This window comes from Onychostruthus taczanowskii, unplaced genomic scaffold, assembly GCF_017590055.1.
Source record: "Onychostruthus taczanowskii isolate IOZ18803 unplaced genomic scaffold, ASM1759005v1 scaffold58, whole genome shotgun sequence".
Classification (NCBI taxonomy): Eukaryota; Metazoa; Chordata; class Aves; order Passeriformes; family Passeridae; genus Onychostruthus; species Onychostruthus taczanowskii.
Window position 1 is genome coordinate 3,767,265 of NW_024503457.1, and position 15,452 is coordinate 3,782,716.

General features: G+C 42.9%; 1 protein-coding gene across 1 annotated transcript; it reads right to left on the reverse strand.

Annotated features, from left to right (window-relative positions):
- Positions 1 to 2,709: 2,709 nt before the first annotated feature.
- LOC121343139 lies at positions 2,710 to 15,197 on the reverse strand. The gene is made up of 2 exons (XM_041418046.1): positions 12,683 to 15,197; positions 2,710 to 10,616 (listed from the first exon to the last, which is right to left on the reverse strand). The coding sequence occupies exons 1-2, from the start codon at positions 12,715 to 12,717 to the stop codon at positions 5,966 to 5,968; spliced, it is 4,686 nt and encodes a 1,561-aa protein (XP_041273980.1). The 5' UTR covers positions 12,718 to 15,197; the 3' UTR covers positions 2,710 to 5,965.
- Positions 15,198 to 15,452: the final 255 nt, after the last annotated feature.

Below are 15,452 nucleotides of genomic sequence, written 5' to 3' on the forward strand. Positions count from 1 at the left end.
CCCTGTGCTAATTTCTCAGGTAAGAGAGATTTACTTAGTGTTCCAGAGAAACCCCCTGCCCCAAAATGTGTAAGGATCCCAACTATTACTTCTCAGGTTTCTCTGATCAACCAGACAAACTTCTTTTGGATGGTGTCCTGTGGCACAGGAATAAGAGAAGAAATGTTTCCCTAAATTTTCTTGCTATTCCTGGCACTATTTTTCCTCTGCTTTCGCCACTGCTTGCCTAAATCCTGCTTTACAAATTCAACCATTAGGTGGGGCATTTCTACTGTCAGCAGCCCAGATTTCATCTGCAGCATCTTGTGCCTGGGACAGAAACTGAATAGTGCTGTGATATGAGGTCTCTTCTGTTATCTTTAGTGCTTTCTTCTTTTATCAGCTCCATTGACATCCAAAATAGTACAAAGGGGAAAACCTGAGTCAAATGGTTACTTAAGGTCTTGGTCTCTATCTTTTTTTGTCATGTGTGATGTGTTAAATATTATCCAACTGAAGAAAATGCTGATCAATTACTAAGTTATACAGTTCATAGCCAAAAGTGTGCAGTCATTAATTTTTTTAAATTTCATTTGAACAGTTTGGAATCAGATAGCACTTCCAGGACAACTATTTCTTCCTGGTTTCAATGTCTGGGTAAAAGCAGTGACACATTTCCTGACAATGCAGTGGACCAGTTGTGTCTTATGATACAGCACTGGCCTCTGTTCTTCCATGGGGTAAACCTTCACAGGGTTTGGGCTTCTATTGCTGGCAATAGCTATGCTTTATGTGACCTTTTTAAATTTGAAAAATAAAAAAAAAAATCAATGAGGAACTCTTTGTTATACTTACATCCAGACAATGCTCATGCAGCATGGCTGAGCGGCCCTTTCTGAACTGGGGGAAGAGGGAGCTCTCCTATGGCCCTCTGAGCTCTCCTAGCACCTGAAATCCCAGAAATATAGGATCGCTTTCACTTCATGAAACTTTTGGAGAAAGTGATGGGCTCTTTGCAAACGCAGGATTCTGAGGCCTGGGTTTGTCCCAGTCAGCCCCAAGTGCTTTAATCAAGGACTGCATTGCTGCAAGAGATGGAGGGAGAGAGAGGCACATCCAGAGGGCAATTGAACTTATTCTGAGTTTGGGAGAGGGCCCCAAAGTCAGGGGTTTGTCCTTCAGTCAGAAATGTGGGAGGATGAGTGGGGCTGCTGGAGCTGGCGGGCACTTGTCCAGCACTGTGAAGGGGACTGTACTATCACACTGATGTGCCAGGTCCAAGCTCGACTATCTAAACCACCCCAAACCAATCCTTTTGGGATTTCTGTATTACTAAGCCCATCTGGCAGGTGACCTGCCAGGAAGAAGGGCTAGGGGAGATTTGACTATGCCCTTATTAGAGAGGCCATAAAAAGTCTGAAGGACTTTACTGATGGCTGCTACCAGGAGTCTGCCTGGCTTCTCTGTTGCTTCAGTCTCTAGGCACCACTAACTACTGAGCCCCCCTCAGACCTGCTTCTGCAGATGGGACCCTTCAGGTACCCCAGCCCCAGCTCAGAGTCTGGACTCCCCTTAAATGCCTTTTTTATTCAGGGTTTCAAAAACTTCTGGAAAGCTTCACTTTGAAGACTCCAAATCAATGGACTATGCTTGAGGCAATAATATTGTCATAAATTTTGCCCAGTGTCCTTAAAAATCTCTTTCCATGAGAGTCTAATTCCATAAGAATATGAAATTTCAAAATATGTCATCATAGAGGGGGACCTTGAAAAACCTTGTATACCTAGGCTTTGGGTTTTTTTCATATTCCCTTTTCCTGGCGTGGTTGCAATTGTGTGTCTGTGTCTATAGTTAAGCCAGGGCTTTATGGAGTCATTACTAAATAAAATACCTGCTACATTTAGTATAGGCTAAGGATATAATTCCTCTAGTGACCTTGAGAGATACTTGCCTTGAGAACTGTATATTAGTAAAACAGAGGGCTGTAGTATGGAAAAGGAACAGAACTGCACAGAATTACACCCATTGTCCAGAACCCCAAAAGCAGAGATGTGCTGGCAGATGCCTCAAAAGTATCTGTTATTAGGTCACACGAATTGAAACAGCACCTGGGAGGGCTCTATTCACTGCCTCTCCTGTGATGGAGTGGGAGATGTGCCTAAAGGATAGCAGGGGCAGAAGGCCACTGCTCCTGGGGGTAAAAATTTTGTGAAGGACTACTGGACACTGAGAATTAAACTGTTTTGTGTTGTGTCAGAAAGAGTCTCATCAGAGTTCAAGCCTGGCCATTTGCACACCTAGCACCATTTGCATAGATTAATATATCATTCCTTCATATATTCTGAAATAATAATTTCTGGCATTTCTTTGCTTATCACCAGTGATAAATTTCATGTCCACATGGTCTGGAGTGGCTTGTTTACTGCAAAGCACACCAGTCTTCTACTGCTCCATCATGACTGGAATTTTTAGGGCCTTGCTCTCTTCTTTCCTGAAGGATTTAAGTGTGCTATCTCCCAGAATGAAGTGATTTCCTTAAGTGAGGCTTTACCCATAAGGGTGCATTTCATGCAAATCTGTGTCAGGTTTTAAGTGTACTTTGAGGAGGGTCGTTTGACTTGGATGAATGTTTTATTTTACCAGCAGAGATCAAGGCATGAAACAGCCTAAAAGTTGACTCTGCCTGTCTTAGTCTGCTAGTATTACATCTCTCTTGAGAAAACCCTGAACACAGGATGCTACATCTTTGCTAGTATTACATCTCTCTTGAGAAAAGCAAAAAAGGCAGGTATAAACTGAAAGACCTATGGGCTTCCCGGTGCCCAAGGACAAGCTCTGCTGGGAAGCACCTGCTTAATATTTGTCTGACCTTCTGGCAGAGACAAGAACTCCTTCAATTTGTCAAAGAGTAGTAATATTTCCAGGTGCAAATAAGGGCCAACATTCCCACCAGGTTTTTTTTTTTTTTAAATAATAATTGAGATATTGAGAATAATGGCTTCTAATTAGAATAATTAAATTCTAATTTGATTAATTAAAACTCCCTCTTTGAGAAGGTGACCTGTCTAGTAGATAAGGGAAAGGCTGAGTATGTTGTCTAACTAGACCTTAATAAATCCTTTGACTCTGTTTTCCACAGCATGACCTGGAGGAACTGGCTGCTCATGGCTAGGAAGGGTGAACTGTTTGCTGGGCAAAAAAACAGATGGATGGCCAGACCCAGAGGGTGAGGATGAATGGAGCTGCATCCATCTATTGTCTGGTCACCTGTGGTGTTCCCCAGGGCTCAGTGCTGGGTCCAGTCCTGTTTAATACCTTTATTGATGACCTGGACAAGGACAGAAATGCTGGAAATATGCCTGGAAGAAAAGGACCTAGGGGTGCACATGAGCCAGCAGTGCCCAGGTGGCCAAGAGGGCCAATGGCATCCTGGCCTGTACCAGCAATAGTGTGGCCAGCAGGAGCAGGGCAGGGATTGCCCCCCTGTACTCAGCACTGGTGAGACCACACCTCAAATTCTGTGCTCAGTTTTGGGCTTCCTGATGCAAGAAGGACTGTGGGGCTGGAGCATGTCCAGAGAAGAGCAGTGGAGCTGGTGGAAGGGTCTGGAGCACAAGTCTGATGAGGACCTGCTGCAGGTGTTTAGCCTGGAGAAAAGGAAACTGAGGAGAGACCTCATCACTCTCTACAACTACTTGAAAGGAGGTTGTAGTGAGGTTTGTGTTGGTCTCTTCTCCCAGCAACAAGCAATAGACAAATCCAGCAAATCTTGGACTCCAATTGTCCAAGACTTGAGGCCATCCAAAACTTGAGTGGTCTCAAGTTGTGCTGGGGGAGGTTTAGATTGGATATTAGGAAAAATTTCTTCACCAAAATGAGTGTCAGGCACAGGCTGCCCAGGGAAATGGTGGAGCCGCCATCCCTGTAAGTGTTCAAAAAATGTGAGGATGTGGTGCTTAGGGACATGGTATAGTGGTGGACTTGGCGCTGCTGGGTAATGGGTGGACACAACAGTCTTAGGAATCTTTCCCAACCACAACAATTCTATGATTCTGTGATTTTCCTGTACAGGCAGAAGAAGCCAGCTAATAGAGAATTTATTCTTCAAGTCTGGTGCAAATGCTCTGTGCTTTAAGGACTTTTCTCAAATGTAAAATGAAATAATGGACAATAAAAAGTAAATTATGCTTTTGGTTTAGTACAAAATGGCCTTTATGGTTGCCAGCTTATAAAAGTTTTGTGGGTGAAGTAAACCCTGTGTGTAAGGGCAGTGTTATATTTCCAATAAAATCTATTTTCGTTTTTGAGGACTGGTGTGATACATAAATAAAATTTTCATTTTGTGACCCTCTACATGCCAGAAAGCCTAATTCTTGGCAGATTGGGAAGGAAAAAGAAGTCAAAGTTTAAGCCTCTTCAGTGATCAGGAGACACAATGTTCGCGTTCCCACTTCCTCCCAGCAATGTCCCCAGCTGGGCCAGCCCAGTGGTCATGTATGTGACTCACGTATATTGTGCTGGCAAATGGGTTTGATCTCAGCTTACTGCCAGCCTGCTCTTGTCCTAAGTCTCTTGATAGCAGTGGGTAGGGGCATTCTGCCAACCTGTGCTTAAGGAACAGCCAGCCCTCAGCTGCAGAGTGTGGTAAATAATAAAAATGGAAGGGAATTCATAAAAATGGAAGGGAATTCACTGCCACGGGGAAGCAGGGCCCTGTTTGTATGAACCCTCTGTCCTGCTGAAGTTGAGTCCTTAGGATATGCCTTTAGGGCTCCTTCACAGTAAGTTTTAATACGAATGTGCAGTTACAATGCTGAGCTAAACTCCTGTATGGAAGAGTTGGCACTGTGAGATGTTCTGTCTGTCACAGCTTTACTGAGACACCCCAGGCAGCAACCCTGCCCTCACTTCTCCAAAACAACATTCATCACACAAAAACCTTTTGCATGAGATGCTATTGTTGTAAACACAAAAATTTACCCTGTTTTTAGGATTCAGTGACACTGGCTGCTTTTTATTGCTCTGTTTCACATTGCATTGTAAAATAAAAACTTCCTAAGACTTTAAATGTCAGCTGAGGCACCTGCCTCATGTCTATGTGCCCCAGCATTTAAAGTGGGACAGATGTCCCAGGAAAGCTGAATTGCTATGTCAAAGTGTTGAGCCCTTCTGGCTTACCTTGTCTCCATGGCCTTTCAGCATTGAGCATTTTTGAGCTCTTACACTTGTTGCATATTCATTTGCAGTAATTAAGAACCCCTTGAAATGGCGTACCTTTACTACAATAGTGCATACAGTGTGTATGGCCAAAGTGCAAATAGCTTCAGAGGAGGTTAAATCACAATTTTTCCAATATTAATATTAATGAGGCTGACCATTTGCATTTGCGGTAAATCCTCTTGTAGCATCAATGTCCTTTGAGGATTTTTCTGCAGATAAATGAAGCATTCCCCTCCTTCCCTCACTACATCTGCTAACACTGTCACTCAGTGCAGCATAGATCAACAGTTCCTGCTAATCTGTGAAAAGGCAGAGCTTAGAACAAGTGCTTTTTGACATAATTAAAGCTACACTGCCTTCCACTATTCCTGGAAGAAGTACTAGCAGAGTTTCATTAGAACAAGTAAATACAAATAGAGTTCAGCCTGAACAGTTGTCTTTGTTACAAACAAAGCCCATTAGTTAGCAAGGAGAATTTGAAGCAGGGCTGAATTCACACTGATCTCAAAGGCCTTCTCATATTTAATTTATAAACTGATGATTAATTCAGTGATTAGCTAATTCACTTGCAGTGATTAATTTAATTCATGTCTTCAGGCTAATGTTTAAGAAAGAAAAAAACTCTAGCTCTGATAGATGCACATCAATATCCTTGTGATTAAAAAATTATAATATAATGCCCTGGAGAAAAAAGGAGAAAAGAAAGATCAAGTGAATCGGTAGCATGATCTGTTGTAAGTTCTTGCCTAAGCTGTAGCCATAATTTTTAGCTGTGATGTTTAAATGTGTCAGTTACTCTAATGATCAATGGTTTGAAAGCTGAATCTAAGGATCCTTCACTGTAGCTTTCCACTGTGTATTTTGAGAATGGCGTTGCTTTAGAGCAGTCCTCCAGCTCTGCCTTTTTCTCACTCGTTTTGCCAGCTGCCTGCCCACTCCCCTCCCTTTCAGCAGCATCTTTCTCATGCCTCACTAAAGTCTTTGATGAGAGCGCTTTGTACTTCTTAAATCCAGGCTGCTTTTCTCTGTTTCCAGCAGCATTTACCTCACCTTTTGATGCAACATGTAATGATGAGAATGGTTTGGGGGATTTCTCTGTATTAGACAAACTGGTCTCTTTTGGGACAGCGCTGCTTCTACAGTTTATGCCATTGCTTGGTGATGGAGCTTGATAGCTTCTGAAATCACCCACAGGGCCCTCCTCTCCTGAGCCATCATTGCTGTGTCCCTCTGGCTGAGCTGAAAAGCCTAGCTGGTATTTATCTCTTCTCTCAGGTTCACTCTTCTTTTCTGGACTACCAGTTTTATACATTGGTTTTTCATCATGTGGTGGTGGAAAATGCTCCTTTTTGAATGTGGCATTATTTTCTTGAGACTTCACAGGCAAATTTGAGTGTGGGGACTGGCACATCCCAGAAGCTGGATCTTTGCTTTTATCTTTTAAAGCATTTGCATTAGGCTTTGTAAAACTTTCAGATACAGTTTTTGGTTTTTCTCCTCCTGGAATATTTTTCTCAGGCTTCAATAATTTACTTGAAGGAGGTAATGGATGGTTACCAGAACCTTGGTATTTATCTTTCTCTTTCTCTTTTACTGCCTTTTGTTCAGGTGGCCTGCTGTCCTCTCCTGCTGGTGTCTTTTGCTTCCTCTCTTCTGAAGTGCTTTTTTCTTGAGGCTTCAGCACTTCATTTGAAGAAGGCAGCTTCTCAGAATCTGGATCTCCATCCTTTTCTTTTATGGAATTAGTACCAGGCTTCTTAAAACCTGAAGAATCTGATGGTTTTTGCTTTTGTTCTGGATAAATTTTTTCTTCAGGCTTAATCAATGTTTCTGGTGGTATTGATGGACACTTCCTGGAACTAGGAAGTTCATCTTTCTCTTTTGCAGTATTTGTATCAGGTGTCCAAAAATCTTCAAATCTCATTTGCTGTTTGTCTCCAGGAATATTTTCCTCATGCATTTCTGATTTTCTTGATGGAGGTAGCTGGTGCTTCACAGAAAACTGCTGCTCAATATCCTCTTTTACTACCTCTGTTTCAGGTGATCCAGTGTCTTCTGTGGCTGGTGTCTTTTGCTTCCTCTCTCCTGAAGAGCTTCTGTCTTGACAATTTGGTACTTTGTTTGAAGGAGGTGACTGGAACTTCTCAGAGGTATGTTTAGTCTCTTTTTTGTCTGGCTTAGTTTCAGGCTTTATGAGGTCACCTGGTGACATGTGTTTCTGCGTCCCTAGAGCAGTATTGTCCTCATCAGCCATCTTATTGTCCTGACTTGTTGTATGTATTGGTGGCATTGAATAATTGTTGAAGTCTGACTTGACGTTTTGTAGCCCTTCACTGTCATTTGTATGTTTCATTGGCTTATCTGATGGGTGCAGGTGGTTTTTCCTATTGTTGTAATAGATGTTTTCATCTCCTGTCACGTCCTGTTTGTGGTCCATAAAATCTCTTGGAGATGCTAGATTCCCCAAACTCTCTCCAGTATTTTTCACTCCTTGAATGTTGGTATCATGCTCTGATGATGGTAACTGGGATGTTTGAAGACTATGAGCATCATTCTCCTTTGAAGAGTTATTATCATGGTCCATAGTATTATTTGGTGTGAACACTTGTTCCTGCTCAAATTTATGCAAAACATTTCTCTCTTCTTTCTCCTCCGTCTCCATGCTATCAATTTCATGCTTCATGTCATTATCTGAGGAGAAGGGCTTATCCCTTGTGTGTTCAGATATTTTATTTCTACTTTTTGCATCCTTCTTTTGGTCTGAGACCAATTCAGTTGATGAAGGAATCGGGTTCTCTTCTAGCATACCACATCCTTGCTTTTTGGTATCATCTAATATTGGTGTTTGGCTCTTCTCCAAGGGTAATAGGGGATTTCCTGCTAGTGTGGTTTTATTTTCATGTTTTCCTGGCTTTGTGAATGAATGTGAAAGACAGTCCTCAAGTCTCTGACATGTATTCATCTCTTTGTCTGTTGAGTTTTCATTTTCTATTGCATGATCTGGGAATAGTGCTTGGTTCTTAAAATCACACATGGTTTTCTTCTCCCCCACTGTGTCATCCCCTACATTTGTTAACTCATCTGAAGGGGTGTGTGGATGCTTCTCACAGCCATGGCTGTCATGCTCATGTTCCACAGCACCAGCTTCCTGTCCCAACAGATCAAGAGGTGGAAGTGCAGGAGGATTTCCAAGAGTGCGATGGATACTTTGTCCTGCAATCCCACTCGTCGATATTGGCAAAGGGGTTGACAAGGGTGACTGCCATGCCTCACAGTCAGGCCAGGACATCTCATCTGCAGTGTCCTCTTCATGCTCAATGACAGATTCAGATGGCTTGTGGCAGGTCTCCAGGTCAGTTAAGAAACTCCTTTGTAGGGCTTGATTGTTTGCGTGATTCATCACTTCATTTGATGAAGATAATTTGTCCTTCCCAAAATCGTCTTCTGAAATAAAGGAACTGTGCTTCACAAGGTCACCTGGCAAAGGGCTTTTTGTCTTTTCCAAAGCAGAAGAGGTGTCCTCTTCTGCTGCAGCAGCAGGTTTTGGCTCCTGGCTGTCATTTGAGGAGAGTGTAGGTTTGTTCTGATTTGTGTCTGGAACTTGCTTGTCCCCACTGGAAACATTAAAGTTATTTTGTGAGCTAAAATTCATTTGAGGAAGCTGTGGCTGCATGGTTTTTAATTCATTTTGCATTTGGCTGTTGGGTATCTTATTTTCCTCCTCCTCTATATTTGGGACATCACTATAATTTTTGCCAGAAGTAGAAGACATTTTGTCTTCACTGTGAAGTGTTGCTTCTTTTTTGGCTTCCTTAGAACATTTGCCTCTTAAATCCAGTGCCTCTATTGGTGGCTTTGTGCCAGAAGCTGGTATTAGGACTGTTAGCTGTCGATCATCCATTGAAGACTCAACTTCACAAGATGCTGAAAATTTTGGAGAGTAAACTGGCAGTATGTTTTCCAGTGCTTTCTGCTCTGGAACACATTTTTGGCCTGCAAAGAAAGGATCTTTTTCTGCCTCTGTGAGCTCTGTGTCATCTTCATCTGAACAGTATACATACAGAGATATTTCAGGAATCTCTCCTGGTTTAGTATCCTGAGGACATTGTTCATGGGATCCTTCAGCTGTGCTACAGTCAGGTGACTCAGAAGGTGGACTGTCTTCTTTAACATGTTGCAGAGCATTGGTAATTCCCAATAGTGAAGATGTGTCAGGCCCAGCTGGCATGTTAGTCTTCTCATAATCTAGAGCACGTTCAGTTAAGGGGGGGATGCAGTCTGCAAGAGCTTTGTTTTTGTGAGTAGTTGAAGAGTTATTTAGAACAGGATGAAGGTTGGGTCCCTGTTTTGTGGAATCTATTTTAGCCTCAGCACAGTCCTTTGCATCTGATATGGCCTCTGGTGCCACCAGTAACTCTTCTTTGTCCTCCTTGTCCTGTGCTGCATTTCCCAGAGTTTTGTCTCCTCTGTGGTCTCTGTCGGATGCCTCCTTTTCCTTCAGTAGTGTGCCATGACCAAAAGGCTGCTTTGTGGCATTATTTTTAGACCAGCTCCAAGGATGGTTAATTTTGGTAGCCATGCTGAGTCTGGGCACTGGGACCATGGAGCACACTAAATTTTGGGACTCTGGACTCTTTATCCCTGTGGCTGTCATTGCTGCCATGCGCAGCACTCTGACCTCAGGCTTATGAATAGCTTTTCTGCTGGGGAAGTTTTTAGTCTTTCTCTCACCTTTGCGCAAGAGCGATGTTTTCACCTCTGCAGCTGAGCAGAGAGTGCTTTGTTCAAACTTCTCCTTCAGTTTGGACAAGACTGAATTCTTGTTGACTATTTTTGGCAAACTGCTGTTTGCTTCCTTCTTTTTCCAGCTGGGAGACTTCTCCTTGGCTTCTTTTTCTTCAGCAGCTAAAAATTTCTTGAGGATGTTCTTCACTGTGTTTTTTCCAGTGACATTAGTCCACCTTGCCCTCTCGCTGGGTGCTGTGTCTGCATCTTCGTCCACTGCTTTTCCATCTCCCTTCCTGTCTCTACTTCTGTCCAGCTTGTTACCAGCCCTGCTCACCCACATCTTGTCTTTAATGACCAGTTTGCCTACTTCTCTTCTCTTCTTGGTGTACGGCTCACGATTGCTGTTTAGAAACCTGGACCGCAAGATCTGAAATCTGGTTGGATACTGAACCCTGACTGGATCTGGACATGGCTGGCTAGAGCTCACCTGATTTTCTTTACCTTCTGCCCATTTTGTCCTCTTGTTGCTGATCTGTGGATCGCCAGCTGCAAGCTCGGTGACGTATTGCAGCAGGCTGCTGAGAACAGCAAAGGCTCCTTGCTCTGTTGCCATCCTATTGAGCTTCTTCTTCAGCACCAGAGGGTCTATAAACACCTTATTATCTCCACAGAAGTGTGCGCTTTTGGTGCTGTGCAAGAGAAAACATAAATGTCTTTTCAGGTTGTCAGCATTGTCACTACCTTCTTACTTTGCTTTAATGGCATGCTGCTACGCATGAAATGGAAAAAAAAAACCACTTTAATTTAGAACTTCTCAAGAGAGTTGATGTTAGTGGCCTGTTAAAAAGCATGCAAAGTGCTCAACAAGCTTCATGAGGCATGGTGTAGCAGGAGTGTCAGGGCCTCACATCGTCCCACACAGCACTGTCAGCTCTTTCTTCTGTGTTTTGTGGGCAGTGGAAGAACTTAGGGAAGCAAGCAATGCTAGTCAGGGTCACTGCATCTCCTCTGTGCCACTAGTTCCTCATTTAGAATTACCCTGTCCTAAAGTGAGGGCAACACTGAAGGTATTTTCCTTTCCTGCTAGGTAAAGTATAGGTAAAGGTAAATATGATGAGATTGCAGTTAGCACAAAACCATGGTTCTGTCTCTGGTTTATAACCATTAAAACAAAATATCAAGGCTGAAGGGCCCAAATGTGCCACTGATGGTTTTTACTACTGGTATAGGTTAGAAGTCAGTCGATACCTCCCCAGAATTTAAAATAAACACAACAGGGTTGCTGTTATTTGCTTTTTGACAGTATTGAAATCCCACATCAGGACTATGCTCTTAAATCTGCTTTGTGAAGGCTACCACCACAACAACAACCCTGGCAATGTCCCTTCACTTTTTTAATCTGGAGAAAGAAGGATGGTATGTTGGACCTTTGCTTGTTTGAAGAATCAGGTCCTTGGACAGCTGGGGATTTAGGCAATGCTTTAATTGGTGTGGGTCAGTTACTAAATAAAATACTGAAAAGCTGAAGCTTGAAGTCAATAACAATAGATAGGTCTAGGAGGGAAAAATGAAGAGGTGTCAGCTTTCTGACACCATGAAAATCTGGACGGTTACTTCACCGTGCAGTGAAATAGCTTCGTGCACAGAATGCAGCTTGCATACCTGCAGGGGATTAATTTTTATGACCAGAAGTGGAATAAAAAAATTCTTTAAATTAAGTCCACATGTAGAAAATGAAGAAAGGCTGCAAAGAGGGTCATCCTTTAGAGAGTGTCAAGCTCGGAAAGTTGGGGAAGGCACAGCTGTGCCCCAGCAACTGGCACACCATGGTCTCTGGAGGAAACTGGACCCGGCCCCCCACTGCAATATTATGGAGGCTGTTTGCAAAGTGAAGGGCTGGTCCTTGTCCAGTTGGGTTGTGATATTTGGATTCCACTTGGCTGCATTTCAAGTGCACATATTGAAAATTACATCCCTCAGCTGCATTTGCCATCTTGAATGGAAGAAGGTCTATTTATAATGACTTTGTAGGTATTTTTAAAGGCCAATAAAAGAAAAAAGCCTGACAACTGGCCCATGTCTAATGTGACAAACAATACCTCGTAGGTTTTGATAGGGAATAAGCACATTTCAGCATAGCACCCTTTCCCTTACCAAACTGACCACAGCCAAAGAGGCAAAGCTTCTATGTCACACCAAGAAGCCCATTCATCCCAACTATGGGAATTTTCAGAATAAAGAAAGAACCAAAATTCAGAGTATAATTGGCTAAAAATATCCAGGTTCGTTCCCTCTCCTTGCAAGTCTGCTGATATATTTTAACTTCAAGCTTACCATCCCTCTCCTCCCTAACTTGTGTCTGGTATACTCAGAAAAACATGTGGGGCCAAAACCAGTGTGCTTCAGGGTCATCTCTGATCTCTGATCTCTCAGAACAGCAGTGGAACCAGATGCCCTGCTTAGCCCTCCCTTCTGGACTGCTTTGGTTGCTATAAATGGCCACAGCAAAATACAGACTAGTCTTGCTTTCAGCATAGCCAAGCTACTATTGATTGTGAAGGAAAGGAGATCAGACCCTCTCTGCTAGGAATATTCACAGTAATTAATCACATATGAGCTATGAAACTCAAACAACTTTGTTAAAATATACTATGAGTGAGCTCTATTCAGGGATTTCCTTTTCCATGTTAGAGTGTTATTATAGGATGCCATCTGAAATGTAGCATTTGTGGGAATACTGCATTGCCTTAAGTACCAAAACCTGTTGCATGGGTTGAGTGTTTGATCCATATTCACCAGCCAGCAGCAGAAAATGAACAAACAGCTATGGCACCTATTTAGGGCATCTGCAGTTCTTCCAAGGAGACGTCACCTGCAAATGACCATCGTCACCATGTAAATCTGAAATGCACTCTGTGCCAGGGCAGTGGTACAATGACACTGAATTCTGAGACCACCACAGAAAATGGAGGTAGTTGTGAGTCTGCTTTAACTAGTGTTTGGGAAACACCATGGTTTCCCCTCAAGGAAGGAGGCCTAAGTAAGAGAGCTCTCATGTTTGGGAGCGTGACGGCTATTCTCAACAGGATAAATCATCATCCCTAATTTTTCCTTACTGTCTTTTCCCAAGTTGCATCCTACTGTTCTATGAAATATAGTCACCTCTGTATCAACTACAGACAGTAAATTCTAACCCCATTGGGAGTATCCAGACAGGTAATCCCAATGCACGGGGGAACACCATGCCAGCAGAATTCACTTCCCAGCACTGTGAGCTATGCCATATGACAAGGCAGATATTTGAGCTCCTCCCTGATCCTGCAAAATGGCCTAACATGTGCTTTATCTCCCTCACCCCTCTCTTCCCCTGGAAATGCTGGTTTCCACTTTTTAATGACTGTGATGTGCCTCAGTGTGCTGCTGGTTATGGAAGCTGGTTTATGCTGCTGCGTGGTTTTCAGTGTCTGGAGGACAGACTGCTTGGACCTGTAGAGGAGGCAAAGCCACTTTCAAAAGTTTCCTGTCCTCTTGGCCTACAAATAATTAAGATGCATAAGACAGGCTGTTTAGTTACTTATTTATAGGTTCTTTGGGGACACTAATCACAGGCAGCATCAGAGTGGTAACAGCCTAATATGCTAATGGGCAGCCGTGCAACCCTATCCCACTGGCCAGCCTGTCCCAGAGAAACCTCTGCAGTGGATACTCCTGTGTCATGGGCAGAGGAGAGCTGAGGTGCCAAGGCCAAGGGACAGGAACTGGCACTCTCTCCCAGATCTGCCCGCTGCTTCCTGCACCAGTGCCCTCCAACCTTGCCATTCAGTTAGGGGTACTGATGCTGCTGAGTAGCAGGGCATGGTGGCACCACACGGCGTTTGCTAAAAGCATACAGTTACAGGATTTTCTGGTTTAGTGTCTCTGGCGTGGAAAAGAGAAGGCTCTGTCTCCTGATCCTTAATTTCATGTTCAATATTTGTCATTGTTTCAGACATTGTTGGCTGCCCAAAGGACTGGCTGTTGCAGGGACAGTGGCATGGACAGAAGGAAACAGCATTATGGAGGCCTCATCAAAAAAGCAAGAAACAAATTGAAAACCACTGTCCTGCAAAAGCTGTCAGAGATCAATGAGATTGGTCTGCCTTACTGTTGGTAGGCTCTGGGGAAATGGCCATGAGCTGGAGTGTGCAAAGTATTGCATCTCATGGCCTCTCTCATCTCGGGGCATCCCTACCTGTCTCTGTGTGGTGTTTGGTCCAATGACCTGCCCCTAGATAAGCAAGACAACCAGGAGCAGCTCTGCCCACTCAAAACGATGCACAGGCCTTTTGAGTGTGTTCAGTGAAATGATGGCCAAGGCACTGCTCACCCCAACAGCTGCAGAAATGGTGCTTTATAGGTTCAGTCTTTTTTTTTCAATGAGATTCTCTTACTGATCTCTGAAACACAACTTGGTTCTGCCCAGGTTGGATAGAAGGTAAAATGGGAAAGATTATGAATCCCCTTAATATTTGTCAGTGATTATTTTTTTTCCTAAAGGAAGAAGAAAAACCAAAGCACTAGAAAAAGTCCTACCTTATGCAGAATATGTTCTTCTCTCTTCTCTATTGCTGAATTTATTACAGGAGTGCTAGAGGCATCCTAAACTAGAAGCAATGTTTTCAGAAAGTCTTGGTATTCTCTGGCACCAAAAGCTACTGACACAATTGCTGCCTTTGGTTTAACCCATCTCCAAAGCAAACAAGAAAGCACCTTGCAAAGCTGCCAAGAGAAAACATGCTACAACAAGAGAGCGAGAGGTAACGCGCGGTACGGAAAACCTCCCCATACGGACATTGTCATGCAGGCTGCTATTCCTACTGACAGGCATCACCTGCTCCTGTGTCTGCCACATTACATCCCAGTGATGATTCCAGCAATGGCTTACACGGAAAAAGGCGTAGGAAAGTACTCATGTATTTTTAGCTATCTTTTTAAAACACAGTTCAGCAGCTGGAGAAAGACAGGAGAAACCAACACCACGTAGGCAATCACACATGGTGGAAATTAGAAAGTTTTACGGAGACCTCACTTTCTGAACTTCTAAAGTAAAACATGAGGTTAAATGTGGGAACAATTTTTGAGCTCACTTCTGCGTTATTTCATTGAGGATTTCATATTTGTGCCTGTGCTGCTCTTTGGGGGCATTAGGATCTCCTTCATCAAGCCTACTGTTTGCTCTCTTTATGGTATGCAACTTCTAACCCAATTGTAGTTTGCTGGTTTTCTTGAAAAAAGAGAAAATAAAAGCAAAAAGGAAAAATTAAAAGAAGGGAAAAAAAGAGGAAAGGTAAAGGGAAAGGAAAAGAAAAAAGGATGAAAAAAGGACAAGAAAAAAAATTAAAAGTTAAAAAGAAAAAAAAGAAAAAAGAAAAAAGATTTAAAAAAAAAAAAAGAAAAAAAGAAAAAAGAAAAAAAAAGAGAGAGAAAAAAAAAAGAGAAATGTTGAAGAAGAACTTGGAGAGGAAAGGTGAGGTGAAGCCAGGCAA

Bases quoted from the DNA above. Each gene is read 5' to 3' on its own strand.
- LOC121343139 (XM_041418046.1), bottom strand. From the start codon at position 12,717: ATGGATCAAACACTCAACCCATGCAACAGGTTTTG. The intron at 10,617-12,682 runs GTACTTAAGGCA...TCTCTTGCACAG, and splicing joins AACCCATGCAACAGGTTTTG to CACCAAAAGCGCACACTTCT.